The 16,072-nt window shown below is 44.5% G+C and overlaps 1 protein-coding gene across 3 annotated transcripts in view; it reads left to right on the top strand.

Annotated features, from left to right (window-relative positions):
• The window catches only part of b3galnt2 (beta-1,3-N-acetylgalactosaminyltransferase 2), a 30,932-nt gene extending 15,315 nt beyond the window's left edge, over nt 1–15,617 (top strand). The window contains exons 4-13 of one of the 3 annotated variants that reach the window (XR_005476767.1): nt 5,339–5,538; nt 6,676–6,771; nt 6,855–6,965; nt 7,174–7,252; nt 8,333–8,516; nt 10,300–10,425; nt 11,259–11,418; nt 11,514–11,570; nt 14,549–15,261; nt 15,312–15,617. Coding sequence is in view for 2 of the 3 variants with exons in the window: in XM_038990953.1 (XP_038846881.1) it covers nt 5,339–5,538; nt 6,676–6,771; nt 6,855–6,965; nt 7,174–7,252; nt 8,333–8,516; nt 10,300–10,425; nt 11,259–11,418; nt 11,514–11,570; nt 14,549–14,689 (1,154 nt within the window). In the remaining variant the exon portion in view is untranslated. Of the gene's footprint in view, nt 1–5,338; nt 5,539–6,675; nt 6,772–6,854; nt 6,966–7,173; nt 7,253–8,332; nt 8,517–10,299; nt 10,426–11,258; nt 11,419–11,513; nt 11,571–14,548 lie in introns of all 3 variants that reach the window. The other 2 variants (XM_038990954.1, XM_038990953.1) reach the window with 2 other exon arrangements.
• The last annotated feature ends 455 nt before the right edge of the window (nt 15,618–16,072 follow it).

Below are 16,072 nucleotides of genomic sequence, written 5' to 3'. Positions count from 1 at the left end.
TAAAAAATATATATTCGCATAAAAAAATGTCACCAATTGGATGGAAACTTATCTTGTGTTCTAGAAACCGACACAGATGTCATTAACTGTGCTAGAATTGGGATATGAAGGAAAGCAGTGTGATTCACTCTGAGCCACAGCTCAAGGACACTGGGATGCTCTCTGCTTTTCACACCTCAGGAACCAACCAAGGCCATCAATCATCATCATCAAATGGTAACCTGTTTCCTAGGTAGTGCACTACTTTTGACCGGGGGCCCATAGGGAATAGTGTGCCGTTTTGAGAAACACCCTCCGTCTTTACTCTCCAGCAACATAATCAAACTAAATGGTTTGTTTTGTTTATACTAAATATGGGAATTAAAAAGTGTCAAGGGTTGAGTCTTCATGTTAAAAAGGTAGTTATTTCCAGACAGCAGTTTCCCACCCGTTTAACGAGGCAAGTCGGTTCAGAACAAAATCTTATTTACAATCACGGACCGACTCCGGCCAAACACGGACCGACTCCGGCCAAACACGGACCGACTCCGGCCAAACACGGACCGACTCCGGCCAAACACGGACCGACTCCGGGCCAATGACGGACCGACTCCGGGCCAATGACGGACCGACTCCGGCCAAACACGGACCGACTCCGGGCCAATTGTGCGCCACCCTATGGGACTTCCAATCACAGCCGGATGTGATACAGCCTGGATTCGAACCAGGGGCTGTAGTGACACCTCTTACACTGAGATGAGGGCGAGTGGGGAATGCTAGGAAAGAGAGGGAAAACGAAGAGAAGGCTAGCGAGAGAAAGGAGGGAGAGCAGACTGCTTATCTGTGCTTGATTGAGCTTGCCTGTCTTAATGGACTAATAGAATATTGGAAAAACTGAACCCCACCCAGCTGGCTTAGACAGGCTAGAACAAACGGCAAAAATATTTTGAAAGATTTCAAATGGCATTTACAACCCAGATCAGAGACGCCCCAAAAAGAAGTATAGGCTCTTCTCATCAATCAATCAAATGTATTTATAAAGCCCTTCTTACATCAGCTGATGTCTCAAAGTGCTGTACAGAAACCCAGCCTAAAACCCCAAACGACAAGCAATGCAGGTGTAGAAGCACGGTGGCTAGGAAAAACTCCCTAGAAAGGACAGAACCTAGGAAGAAACCTGGAGCGGAACCAGGCTACGAGGGGTGACCAGTCCTCTCCCCTAACTCCTAAACCAAACCCCTAACCCTAATTCTAAACCTAACCTTAAAGCCTAAAATGGCCTTCTTACAAGTGAGGACTGGCTAAATGTCCCCCGCTTCTCTGAATTTAGTTTGCTGTTCTAGTTGGGACTTCTGGTACAGACAGTTGTCTGTGAGCTGATTTGTGAACTGTTGTATTGCTTATGTTTTTGCAGTTATTTTTATTAAACTTATTGGAAGGAGTTACACAGGGATACATGTTTAATATCACAGAAACATCATTTCTGCCCACTGTGTGAACCCTTTGGAATTACCTGGATTTCTGCATAAAATGGAAATAAAATGTGATCTGATCTTCATCTAGGTCACAACAATATATACAATCAGTCTGTTTACACTAATAACACAAACAAGTATACGTTTTCATGTCTTTATTGAACACACCGTGTAAACATTCACAGTGCAGGGTGGGGAAAGTATGTGAACCCTTGGATTTAATAACTGGTTGACCCTCCTTTGGCAGCAATAAACTCAACCAAATGTTTTCTGTAGTTGCGGATCAGACCTGCACAACGGTCAGGAGGAATTTCCCTCTTTACATATCTTTACAAAACTGTTTCAGTTCAGCAATATTCTTGGGATGTCTGGTGTGAACTGCTCACTTGAGGTCACGCCACAGCATCTCAATCGGGTTGAGGTCAGGACACTGACTGGGCCACTCCAGAAGGTCGAGGCCAGGACTCTGACTGGGTCACTCCAGAAGGTCGAGGCCAGGACTCTGACTGGGTCACTCCAGAAGGTTGAGGTCAGGACACTGACTGGGCCACTCCAGAAGGTTGAGGTCAGGACACTGACTGGGCCACTCCAGAAGGTTGAGGTCAGGACACTGACTGGGCCACTCCAGAAGGCGTATTTTCTTCTGTCGAAGCCATTCTGTTGATTTACTTCTGTTTTGGGTCGTTGTCCTGTTGCATCACCCAACTTCTGTTGAGATTTAATTGTCGGACAGTTAGCCTAACATTCTCCTGCAAAATGTTTTGATAAACTTGGGAATTCATTTATCCGTCGGACATAGCAAGTTGTCCAGGCCCTGAGGCAGCAAAGCAGCCCCAACCCATGACGCTCCCTCCACCATACTTTACAGTTGGGATGAGGTTTTGAGGTTGGTGTGCTGTGCCTTTTTTCTTCACATAGTGTTGTGTGTTCCTTCCAAACAACTCAACTGTAGTTTCATCTGTCCACAGAATATTTTGCCAGTAGCGCTGTGGAACATCCAGGTGCACTTTTACGAACTTCAGACATGCAGCAATGTTTTTTTTGGACAGCAGTTACTTCTTCCATGGTGTCCTCCCATGAACACCATTCTTGTTTAGTGTTTTACGTATCGTAGACTCGTCAACAGAGATGTTAGCGTGTTCCAGAGATTTCTGTCAGTCTTCAGCTGACACTCTAGGATTCTTCTGAACCTCATTGAGCATTCTGCGCTGTGCTCTTGCAGTCATCTTTGCAGGACGGCCACTCCTAGGGAGAGTAGCAACAGTGCTGAACTTTCTCCATTTATAGACAATTTGTCTTACTTTGGACAGATGAACATCAAGACTTTTAGAGATACTTTTGTAACCCTTTCCAGCTTTATGCAAGTCAACAATTCTTAATCTTAGATGTTCTGAGATATACACTGCTCAAAAAAATAAAGGGAACACTTAAACAACACAATGTAACTCCAAGTCAATCACACTTCTGTGAAATCAAACTGTCCACTTAGGAAGCAACACTGATTGACAATAAATTTCACATGCTGTTGTGCAAATGGAATAGACAAAAGGTGGAAATTATAGGCAATTAGCAAGACACCCCCAAAAAAGGACTGGTTCTGCAGGTGGTGACCACAGACCACTTCTCAGTTCCTATGCTTCCTGGCTGATGTTTTGGTCACTTTTGAATGCTGGCAGTGCTTTCACTCTAGTGGTAGCATGAGACGGAGTCTACAACCCACACAAGTGGCTCAGGTAGTGCAGTTCATCCAGGATGGCACATCAATGCGAGCTGTGGCAAAAAGGTTTGCTGTGTCTGTCAGCGTAGTGTCCAGAGCATGGAGGCGCTACCAGGAGACAGGCCAGTACATCAGGAGACGTGGAGGAGGCCGTAGGAGGGCAACAACCCAGCAGCAGGACCGCTACCTCCGCCTTTGTGGAAGGAGCCCTGCAAAATGCCAGAGCCCTGCAAAATGACCTCCAGCAGGCCAGAACTGGATACCTTATTTACATAAGTATTCAGACCCTTTGTTATGAGACTTGAAAATGGGCTCCAGTGCAACCTGTATCTATTAATCATCCTTGAGATGTTTCTACAACTTGATTGGAATCCACCTGTGGTAAATTCAATTGATTGGACATGATTTGGAAAGGCACAAACCTGTCTATATAAAGTCCAAGCCACGATGTCGAAGGGATTGCTCAGTAGAGCTCAGAGACAGGATTGTGTTGCTTGTGTTTGCATAAAACAATATCCCATAATGACAAAGCAAAAACTGGTTTTTAGAAATGTAAACTGAAATATTCCATTTACATAAATATTCAGACTCTTTACTAAGTACTTTGTTGAAGCACCTTTGACAGTGATTACAACCTTAAGTCTTCTTGGGTATGACGCTACAAGCTTGGCACACCTGTATTTGGGGAGTTTCTCCCATTTCTTCTCTGCAGATCCTCTCAAGCTCTGTCAGGTTGGATGGGGAGCGTCGCTGCAGATATTTTCAGGTCTCTCCAGAGATGTTCGACCGGGTTCAAGTCCAGGCTCTGGCTGGGCCACTCAAGGACATTCACTCCTGCATTGTCTTGGCTGTGTGCTTAGGGTCGTTTTCCTGTTGGAAGGTGCACCTTCGTCCCAGTTTGAGGTCCTGAGCGCTCTGGAGCAGGTTTTCATCAAGGATCTCTCTGTACTTTGCTTTGTTCATCTTTCCCTCGATCCTGACTAGTCTCCCAGTCCCTGCTGCTGAAAAACATCCCCACAGCATGATGCTGCCACCACCACCATGTTTCACCAGAGATGGTGCCAGGTTTCTTCCAGATGTGACGCTTGGCATTCAGGCCAAAGAGTTAAATCTTGTTTCTGTTTCTTGAGAGTCTTTAGGTGCCTTTTTGCAAACTCCAAGCAGGCTGTCATGTGCCTTTTTACTGAGGAGTGGCTTCCATCTGGCCACTCTACCATAAAGGCCTGATTGGTGGAGTGCTGCAGAGATGGTTGTTATTCTGGAAGGTTCTCCCATCTCCACAGAGGAACTCTGGAGCTGTCAGTGACCATCGGGTTCTTGGTCACCTCCCTGACCAATGTACCCCCCGATTGCTCAGTTTGGCCGGGCGGCCAGCTCTAGGAAGAGTCTTGGTGGTTCCAAACTTCTTCCATTTAAGAATGATGGAGGCCACTGTGTTCTTGGGGACATTCGATGCTGCAGACATTTTCCCCTGATCTGTGCCTCGACACAGTCCTGTCTCGGAGCTCTACGGTTAATTTCTTCAACCTCATGGCTTGGTTTTTGCTCTGACATGCACTATCAACTGTGGGACCTTATATAGACAGGTGTGTGCCTTTCCAAATCATGTCCAATTAATTGAATTTACCACAGGTGGACTCCAATCAAGTTGTAGAAACATCTCAAGGATGATCAATGGAAACAGGATGCACCTGAGCTCCATTTCGAGTCTCATATCAAAAGGTCTGAATACTTATGTAAATAAGGTATCCGTTATATTTTTAATACATTTGCCAAAATGTTTAAATGTGTTTTTACTTTTGTGTGTAGATTGAGGAACATTATTGATTTAATCTATTTTAGAATAAGGCTTTAACGTAACAAAGTCAAGGGGTCTGAATACTTTCCGAATGCCCTGTACAATAACCTTGCTCCCCTTCAGTGTTTTTGGGTGTAGGGTGGCGATGGGCCGTTCCTCATCTTCTCTGGGGGGAGTAGAGGAATTACTTAAGATTCACTCTGTCTCTCTCCCTCCGCTCTCTCTTTCTCTCCCTCTGCTCTCTCTCTCTGTCTCACGTCTTTCCTCGCCTCCTTGGATCGTCACATCACTTCCCTCTGACGGCGAGGAGAGAAGTCAAGAAGCTGAATTAAGCCTTTAAGAGTGTCTCTCTCTCTGTCTCTCTCTCAGCTCCAGGGCAGGATAAGGAGATGGCGCTGGTGGAGGTGTCTGACCCGTCTGCCCTTGTCCCTGGGGAGGTCTCCTCTGTGGCCCTGGACTTCAAGGTCCTCCACCCCCTAGTCATCACCAGGTTTGGGGTGTTCCCTACTGGACCTCACATGGAGATAGAGGGGAATGTCACTGTCAGGCTGCTGCAGCTGGAACAACAGGTAATGTGGAGCCTAGCAGGACAACCCAACAGTAGAACCCAGCAGTAGAAGAGTAGAACCCAGCAGTAGAAGAGTAGAACCCAGCAGTAGAACCCAGCAGTAGAAGAGTAGAACCCAGATCAAGGAGAATGTCACCATCAGGCTGTGAGTGAAGTCGTACTGTATAAATCATAATCACGTCAGTTGTGATGGAAACAGGTAGTTTCGGTACAATTCTATAAATGCCGACAGACAATTTGCTCGTTCGACATGGTGTCTTTTTGTGTCGTAGTAATGAATTATATATTAGTTGCTAGCATTTCACCGTACTCTTTTTATTTCAACATTAAAATACTTTTCTGATTCATGTTTGATACAGGTTACATTTTAATTTTCCTTTTCTTACCTTCAGTGGGTTAAATGTTTATAGTGCACATGAACGTTCGCAACACTCACGACGTAGAAGTTCAGATTTTTTTATTTAGGACTATTTGTGTGCTGAGAACTTCTCCGTCTTGTCACCGAACGCAGGCGCGTAGATGTACCTGGCCTGCGCGCCAGAATAGAAACATTTGGCCACACCTAAGTGCACATTTTGGGAAGTTCTGGTCAGTTCACGTTTTGTAAGGCTGTGTTTGAGCCTCAGAGACCCCACCTTTATGGTGAGGACAGGTTTTCCACCAATAAGAGGCCTTTTCTTTTGATTGCTGACATTTTTAAAGTCAGAAGTTAATAGACTTTTATCACCAACGCTGTGGAATGTTAGCACCTGTTGAACCGGCCTCCTTCTCGTTGTCCTTGGGACTTCTAGAAGGCCCCTGTTTTACAATTGGAAAGAATGTTTTGTATTTCCTATTTGTGGGCGTGGTGGAGAATAATTTCTTACGACGTGAATATCGACTCGGGAGTGTAGCTGTCCTCTGAGTTGAGGCTATCCGCCAGATAACTTATTGAACGGCAAATTCCTGCTGGTGGTAGGAATTTGTAGAGATTAGGGAAAGCAAAAATGATCAAGCAGAGGAATATTTTTGTGTTCTGAATAGTAGAACTGTAGACCAGCAGCAGTAAGGCTCTAGAAAATAGAGTGTACTGGATACAGAAAGTGAATCTCCAATGTATTTTTTTTGATTCCTCAACCACCTCCTCTGTGTGTGGCAGGAGGCAGTGGTGACAGCCTGCTTCAGCCCGGTCAGTCCTGGAACAAGTCAGAACGGTGTGTGGTACAAACCAGTGGAGTGGTTCATTCTGCCCAAGGTGAGGTCTATGTCATGGTAAAGTCTCTAAAAGTAATAGTGAATTGTCTGACTGTCATGTCCATCTCTCTCTCTCCTGTCCAGGGCTTTGAGGGGACTCTGGTCTGGGAGAGTCCTGACGTAGCTGGTCTGACTACGGTCAACACATCCCGGGTGACTCTGAACAACGGCGGAGGAGTCCTCAAGTTTTCCTCTGTACCTAATAGCTTCCCCTTCTTTTTCACAGATATGCTACACTTTGTGTTAGTTCAATAGTCTTAAAATATGACAAACTAAATCTTAGCAATATTCCACAGTTAAATCTCCTGCAAATGTTCGTGACAGAAATGTATTGTCTCCAATCTTTCTTCTGTGTGTCGTCTCTGTCTCTCTCTCTCTCTCTCTCCTGTGTGTGATGTTACAGATTGAGGAGGGGACGTTGCCTCACAGGAGTGCTCTGAGCTTCCCAGGATTGGCTGGAGGGTTCACCTTCAAAATCCATGGTGAGTCCGGTCCAATGGCATGTGACTTCAGAACCAAACAATATACCCGTTCATGGTCTTTGTGTTTTAGACCAATCAATATATGAGACATGGTGAGAAGGAGAAGAGTTCATGCAGAAAATAAACAAACATTGAGTGCTATGGGCCTTTGTCAAAAGTAGTGCACTATATATAGGGAATAGGGTGCTATAGGGCTCTGGTGTAAAGTAGTGAACTATATAGGGTGCCATTGGGCTCTGGTCTAAAGCAGTGCACTATATAGGGTGCCATTGGGCTCTGGTCTAAAGTAGTGCACTATATAGGGAATAGGGCTCTGGTCTAAAGTAGTGCACTATATAGGGCTCTGGTCTAAAGTAGTGTACTATATAGGGCTCTGGTCTAAAGTAGTGCACTATATAGGGCTCTGGTCTAAAGTAGTGCACTATATAGGGAACCATAGGGCTCTGGTCAAAAGTAGTGCACTATATAGGGAGCCATAGGGCTCTGGTCTAAAGTAGTGCACTATATATAGGGAATAGGGTTCCATTTGGGACGTATCCCTTCTCTCTTATCACCCAGGCTGCACCAGAACTCAATGTAGGATCTGCTTCTTCTATACTGGATCTATTTATTTTCTTTCTCTGTCAGTATGTTTTCTATCCTCATTGGTTCTCCTCCTAGACATGGCCTGCCTGTCAGTATGTTTTCTATCCTCTCATTGGTTCTCCCCCTAGACATGGCCTGTCTGTCAGTATGTGTTCTATCCTCTCATTGGTTCTCCCCCTAGACATGGCCTGTCTGTCAGTATGTGTTCTATCCTCTCATTGGTTCTCCCCCTAGACATGGCCTGTCTGTCAGTATGTGTTCTATCCTCTCATTGGTTCTCCCCCTAGACATGGCCTGTCTGTCAGTATGTGTTCTATCCTCTCATTGGTTCTCCCCCTAGACATGGCCTGTCTGTCAGTATGTGTTCTATCCTCTCATTGGTTCTCCCCCTAGACATGGCCTGTCAGTATGTGTTCTATCCTCTCATTGGTTCTCTCCCTAGACATGGCCTGTCTGTCAGTATGTGTTCTATCCTCTCATTGGTTCTCCCCCTAGACATGGCCTCCCTGTGGGAGGTGCTGCATGGCCGCCAGGGGCGGCTCCAGAGCCATGGCACCAGACTGCAGACGGAGGACAGGTCTCTGGAGCAGGAGGCTCTGCGATATGGAGACATAGTGTTTGTGGATGTAGTAGATACATACAGGAACGTGCCTTCTAAACTACTGCAGTTCTACAAGTGGTACGTACCCAGTATGACTGGTCTAACCTCGCAACTACACTGAGTCACGGTTTCTTTTTTTGTTAGCGTTGTTTTTGGTCTGCTACACCAGTAACATGGAAATGGACTCTTATAGTTTGGCTCTGCTGCTCGGGGCTTCTCGGGGCGGCTCGGGGCTTCTCGGGGCTGGGGTTAGCCTAATGCTACAGCTGAAAACTGTTGTTCTGATTTAAAGAAGCAATAAAACTGGCTGAGTATTTGGAGCGTCAGCATTTGTGGGTTCGATTACAGGCTCAAAATGGCCAGATAGAAATAACTTTCTTCTGAAACTCGTCAGTCTATTGTTGTTCTGAGGAATGAAGGCTATTCCATGCGAGAAATTGGCAAGAAACTGAGGATCTCGTATAACGCTGTGTACTACTCCCTTCACAGAACAGCGCAAACTGGCTCTAACCAGAATAGAAAGAGGAGTGGGAGGCCCCGGTGCACAACTGAGCAAGAGGACAAGTACATTAGAGTGTCTAGTTTGAGAAACAGACGCCTCACAAGTCCTCAACTGGCAGATTCATTAAATAGTACCCGCAAAACACCAGTCTCAACGTCAACAGTGATGAGGCGACTCCGGGATGCTGACCTTCTAGGCAGAGTTGCAAAGAAAAAGCCATATCTCAGACTGGCCAATAAAATATTAAGATGGGCAAAAGAACACAGACACTTGACAGAGGAAGATTGGAAAAAAGTGTTATGGACAGACAAATCTAAGTTTGAGGTGTTCGGATCACAAAGAGGAACATTCGTGAGACGCAGAAAAAATGAAAAGATGTTGGAGGAGTGCTTGACACCATCTGTCATCATGGTGGAGGCAATGTGATGGTCTGGGGGAGCTTTGGTGGTGGTGAAGTGGGAGATTTGTACAGGGTAAAAGGGGTCTTGAAGAAGGAAGGCTATCACTCCATTTTGCAACACCATACCCTGTGGACGGCGCTTAATTGGAGCCAATTTCCTCCTACAACAGGACAATGACCCAAAGCACAGCTCCAAACTATGCAATAACTATTTAGGGAAGAAGCAGTCAGCTGGTATTCTGTCTATAATGGAGTGGTCAGCACAGTCACCGGATCTCAACCCTATTGAGATGTTGTGGGAGCAGCTTGACCGTATGGTACGTAAGAAGTGCCCATCAAGCCAATCCAACTTGTGGGAGGTGCTTCAGGAAGCATGGGGGTGAAATCTCAGATTATCTCAACAAATTGACACCTAGAACGCCAAAGGTCTGCAAGGCTGTAATTGCTGCAAATGCAGGATTCTTTGACGAAAGCTAAGTTTGAAGGACACAATAATTATTTAATGTATTATTATTTATAACCTTGTCAACTTCTTGACTATATTTCCTATTCATTTTACAACTCATTTCATGTCTGTTTTCATGGAAAACAAGGACATTTCTAAGTGACCCCAAACTTTTGAACGGTAGTATAACTCTGTTGTCTGATAGGTGGGTTAATTCAGTATCTGTTGTCTGATAGGTGGGTTAATTCAGTATCTGTTGTCTGATAGGTGGGTTAATTCAGTATCTGTTGTCTGATAGGTGGGTTAATTCAGTATCTGTTGTCTGATAGGTGGGTTAATTCAGTATCTGTTGTCTGATAGGTGGGTTAATTCAGTATCTGTTGTCTGATAGGTGGGTTAATTCAGTATCTGTTGTCTGATAGGTGGGTTAATTCAGTATCTGTTGTCTGATAGGTGGGTTAATTCAGTATCTGTTGTCTGATAGGTGGGTTGATAACTCCCTGCTGTTTTATAGGTCGGTGGGAAACGCTGCATTTGATCTGCTCCTGAAGACGGATGATGATTGTTATATTGACGTGGACAAGGTTTTAATGAAGATCGACCACAAGGGCCTGAAGCGACGCAACTTCTGGTGGGGGAAGTGAGTACTGTACAGATACAGTGTCTGGATACAGATACAGTGTCTGGATACAGATACAGTGTCTGGATACAGATACAGTGTCTGGATACAGACACAGTGTCTGGATACAGACACAGTGTCTGGATACAGACACAGTGTCTGGATACAGACACAGTGTCTGGATACAGACACAGTGTCTGGATACAGACACAGTGTGGTAGACGGGGTGTCTGTTCCTAGATCAGCACTCCCCTGGTCCGTCCTGTAGTAGCTGAGTGTATATATTGGGGAGGCAGGTAGCCTGGTGGTTAGAGTGTAGGGGAGGCGGGTAGCCTGGTGGTTAGAGTGTAGGGGAGGCGGGTAGCCTGGTGGTTAGAGTGTAGGGGAGGCGGGTAGCCTGGTGGTTAGAGTGTAGGGGAGGCGGGTAGCCTGGTGGTTAGAGTGTAGGGGAGGCGGGTAGCCTGGTGGTTAGAGTGTAGGGGAGGCGGGTAGCCTGGTGGTTAGAGGGTTGGGCCAGTAACTGAAAGGTTGCTGGAATGAATCCCTGAGCTGACAAGGTAAATATCTGTCGTTCTGCCTCTGAACAAGGCAGTTAACCCACTGTTCCCCGGTAGGCCGTCACTGTAAATAAGAATGTGTTCTTAACTGACTTGCCTAGTTAAATGAAGGTTTAAACCAGGGGAATACTGCCTACAGCCTAGACAGTTCTCCAGACTCATTTCGCTCAGAGCAGCTCCTAGTTAGATACGTTCATATTCCAGTCTTATCATATGGAGGTAGTTTTGCTGAGTAAGATCTGATGCAGATGTTGGACTGCATTGGGAAGTGTCTGTCTGATGTTCTTCCTTTCCCAGTTTCCGTCAGAGTTGGGCGGTGGACCGCATTGGGAAGTGGCAGGAGCTAGAATACGCCAGTCCAGCCTACCCGGCCTTCGCCTGCGGCTCGGGGTATGTGGCCTCCAGGGACCTCGTCCAATGGCTGGCCAGCAATGCAGAGCAACTCAAGGCCTACCAGGTACCGGACCACACGGCACCAAACACCAGATGAGCAATGCTGACGAAACCAACCGGCACCATTGTAGACGCATAATGTGTTACGTGTTGTTTCAGGGGGAAGATGTGAGCATGGGGATCTGGATGGCTGCTGTTGGACCACAGAAATACCAGGTAAGGAACCAGATGACACTAGTATAGTAGAAATACCAGGTAAACAACCAGATGACACTAGTATAGTAGAAATACCAGGTAAAGAACCAGATGACACTAGTATAGTAGAAATACCAGGTAAGGAACCAGATGACACTAGTATAGTAGAAATACCAGGTAAAGAACCAGATGACACTAGTATAGTAGAAATACCAGGTAAAGAACCAGATGACACTAGTATAGTAGAAATACCAGGTAAGGAACCAGATGACACTAGTATAGTAGAAATACCAGGTAAAGAACCAGATGACACTAGTATAGTAGAAATACCAGGTAAGGAACCAGATGACACTAGTATAGTAGAAATACCAGGTAAAGAACACTATAGTAGAAATACCAGGTAAAGAACCAGATGACACTAGTATAGTAGAAATACCAGGTAAAGAACACTATAGTAGAAATACCAGGTAAAGAACCAGATGACACTAGTATAGTAGAAATACCAGGTAAGGAACCAGATGTTACGACTATAGTAGAAATACCAGGTAAAGAACCAGATGACACTAGTATAGTAGAAATACCAGGTAAGGAACCAGATGACACTAGTATAGTAGAAATACCAGGTAAAGAACCAGATGACACTAGTATAGTAGAAATACCAGGTAAAGAACCAGATGACACTAGTATAGTAGAAATACCAGGTAAGGAACCAGATGACACTAGTATAGTAGAAATACCAGGTAAAGAACCAGATGACACTAGTATAGTAGAAATACCAGGTAAGGAACCAGATGACACTAGTATAGTAGAAATACCAGGTAAAGAACACTATAGTAGAAATACCAGGTAAAGAACCAGATGACACTAGTATAGTAGAAATACCAGGTAAAGAACACTATAGTAGAAATACCAGGTAAAGAACCAGATGACACTAGTATAGTAGAAATACCAGGTAAGGAACCAGATGTTACGACTATAGTAGAAATACCAGGTAAAGAACCAGATGACACTAGTATAGTAGAAATACCAGGTAAGGAACCAGATGACACTAGTATAGTAGAAATACCAGGTAAAGAACCAGATGACACTAGTATAGTAGAAATACCAGGTAAAGAACCAGATGACACTAGTATAGTAGAAATACCAGGTAAGGAACCAGATGTTACGACTATAGTAGAAATACCAGGTAGAGAACCAGATGACACTAGTATAGTAGAAATACCAGGTAAAGAACCAGATGATACTAGTATAGTAGAAATACCAGGTAAAGAACCAGGTGACACTAGTATAGTAGAAATACCAGGTAAAGAACACTATAGTAGAAATACCAGGTAAAGAACCAGGTGACACTAGTATAGTAGACATACCAGGTAAAGAACCAGATGACACTGGTATAGTAGAAATACCAGGTAAAGAACCAGGTGACACTAGTATAGTAGAAATACCAGGTAAAGAACACTATAGTAGAAATACCAGGTAAAGAACCAGGTGACACTAGTATAGTAGACATACCAGGTAAAGAACCAGATGACACTGGTATAGTAGAAATACCAGGTAAAGAACCAGATGACACTGGTATAGTAGAAATACCAGGTAAAGAACCAGGTGACACTAGTATAGTAGAAATACCAGGTAAAGAACCAGATGATACTAGTATATTAGAAATACCAGGTAAAGAACCAGATGACACTAGTATAGTAGAAATACCAGGTAAGGAACCAGATGACACTGGTATAGTAGAAATACCAGGTAAAGAACACTATAGTAGAAATACCAGGTAAAGAACCAGGTGACACTAGTATAGTAGAAATACCAGGTAAAGAACACTATAGTAGAAATACCAGGTAAAGAACCAGGTGACACTAGTATAGTAGACATACCAGGTAAAGAACCAGATGACACTGGTATAGTAGAAATACCAGGTAAAGAACCAGGTGACACTAGTATAGTAGAAATACCAGGTAAAGAACACTATAGTAGAAATACCAGGTAAAGAACCAGGTGACACTAGTATAGTAGACATACCAGGTAAAGAACCAGATGACACTGGTATAGTAGAAATACCAGGTAAAGAACACTATAGTAGAAATACCAGGTAAAGAACCAGGTGACACTAGTATAGTAGACATACCAGGTAAAGAACCAGATGACACTGGTATAGTAGAAATACCAGGTAAAGAACCAGATGACACTGGTATAGTAGAAATACCAGGTAAAGAACCAGGTGACACTAGTATAGTAGAAATACCAGGTAAAGAACCAGATGATACTAGTATATTAGAAATACCAGGTAAAGAACCAGATGACACTAGTATAGTAGAAATACCAGGTAAGGAACCAGATGACACTGGTATAGTAGAAATACCAGGTAAAGAACACTATAGTAGAAATACCAGGTAAAGAACCAGGTGACACTAGTATAGTAGAAATACCAGGTAAAGAACACTATAGTAGAAATACCAGGTAAAGAACCAGGTGACACTAGTATAGTAGACATACCAGGTAAAGAACCAGATGACACTGGTATAGTAGAAATACCAGGTAAAGAACCAGGTGACACTAGTATAGTAGAAATACCAGGTAAAGAACACTATAGTAGAAATACCAGGTAAAGAACCAGGTGACACTAGTATAGTAGACATACCAGGTAAAGAACCAGATGACACTGGTATAGTAGAAATACCAGGTAAAGAACACTATAGTAGAAATACCAGGTAAAGAACCAGGTGACACTAGTATAGTAGACATACCAGGTAAAGAACCAGATGACACTGGTATAGTAGAAATACCAGGTAGAGAACACTATAGTAGAAATACCAGGTAAAGAACCAGGTGACACTAGTACAGTATAAATACCAGGTAGAGAACATAGTATGGTAGCCTACCTGAAAACAGTCACCCTAACCAACCAGCTCATGTTATTCATGTCATTCACCTTGGTTGTTAACACCGATAGACCTTCATAACGCCTAGTTGTGTGTCTGTTGTCCTCTTCCCAGGATGCAGGCTGGCTGTGTGAAAAGGAGTGTTACCAGGACATGCTGTCGTCACCCCAACACTCCCCCGAGGAGCTCCGCTCGCTCTGGGCTAGGAAGAGGGCCTGCGGGGACCCCTGTGGATGTCCCTGGGGACACAGCTAACGTTAGCTAACAGTCTGGGAAAGGTTGTTGGCTAACAGTCTGGGAAAGGTTGTTGGCTAACAGTCTGGGAAAGGTTGTTGGCTAACAGTCTGGGAAAGGTTGTTGGCTAACAGTCTGGGAAGGTTGTTGGCTAACAGTCTGGGAAAGGTTGTTGGCTAACAGTCTGGGAAAGGTTGCTGGCTAACAGTCTGGGAAAGGTTGCTGGCTAACAGTCTGGGAAAGGTTGCTGGCTAACAGTCTGGGAAAGGTTGCTGGCTAACAGTCTGGGAAAGGTTGCTGGCTAACAGTCTGGGAAAGGTTGCTGGCTAACAGTCTGGGAAAGGTTGCTGGCTAACAGTCTGGGAAAGGTTGCTGGCTAACAGTCTGGGAAAGGTTGCTGGCTAACAGTCTGGGAAAGGTTGCTGGCTAACAGTCTGGGAAAGGTTGCTGGCTAACAGTCTGGGAAAGGTTGTTGGCTAACAGTCTGGGAAAGGTTGTTGGCTAACAGTCTGGGAAAGGTTGTTGGCTAACAGTCTGGGAAAGGTTGTTGGCTAACAGTCTGGGAAAGGTTGTTGGCTAACAGTCTGGGAAAGGTTGTTGGCTAACAGTCTGGGAAAGGTTGTTGGCTAACAGTCTGGGAAAGGTTGTTGGCTAACAGTCTGGGACGGTAGTAACCTGTTCACTGCAAACGAGCCTTGTTGAAACACAACTCTAGGTATCATCGTCTCAGTAGGATTGCTGATCTAGGAACAGGTCCCTCCTGTCCATGTTAACTTAGTAATTATGATCTAAAAGGCTTAACTGATCCTAGACCAGCACTCTTGAGACGCTTGACACATACAGCCCTGGGTCTCTACAGTGTACAAAACATTAGGAACACCTTCCTAATATTGAGTTGCACCCGTTCAAAGGCACTTAAATATGTTGTCTTGCCCCCTTCACCCTCTGAATGGCACACATACACAATCCATGTCTCAAGGCTTAAAAATCCTTCTTTAACCTGTCTCCTCTCCTTCATCTACACTGATTGAAGTGGATTTAACAAGTGACATCATAGCTTTCACCTGGATTCACCTGGCTAGTCTGTCGTGGAAAGAGCAGCTGTTCCTAATGTTTTGTACACTGTGTACACCTAATGGTTTGTACAATATTTCAACGCTGAGGACTACAGTGATTTGACAGGGACAATGGATACTGGTTTCTGAACAGTGACATTTCCTGTCAAAGGGCGAGATGGCGGCGTAACCAAATGTAAAGTGCTGAATCATGTGGGAGAGACGTGGATGACCATGTTACGGTTTATTCTACTGGTGTTATTTAGTAAATTATTCTTCTCCCAAGCTACTCATCGTCAAGCCTCATCAGTATTTGTAGATTTCAAACCAACACAGAGTTTGTCCCACA

Source organism: Salvelinus namaycush, chromosome 4 (assembly GCF_016432855.1).
Source record: "Salvelinus namaycush isolate Seneca chromosome 4, SaNama_1.0, whole genome shotgun sequence".
Taxonomy (NCBI): Eukaryota; Metazoa; Chordata; class Actinopteri; order Salmoniformes; family Salmonidae; genus Salvelinus; species Salvelinus namaycush.
The sequence above is the reverse complement of the archived record's forward strand: the minus strand, read 5'-3'. Positions and strand labels throughout refer to the sequence as shown.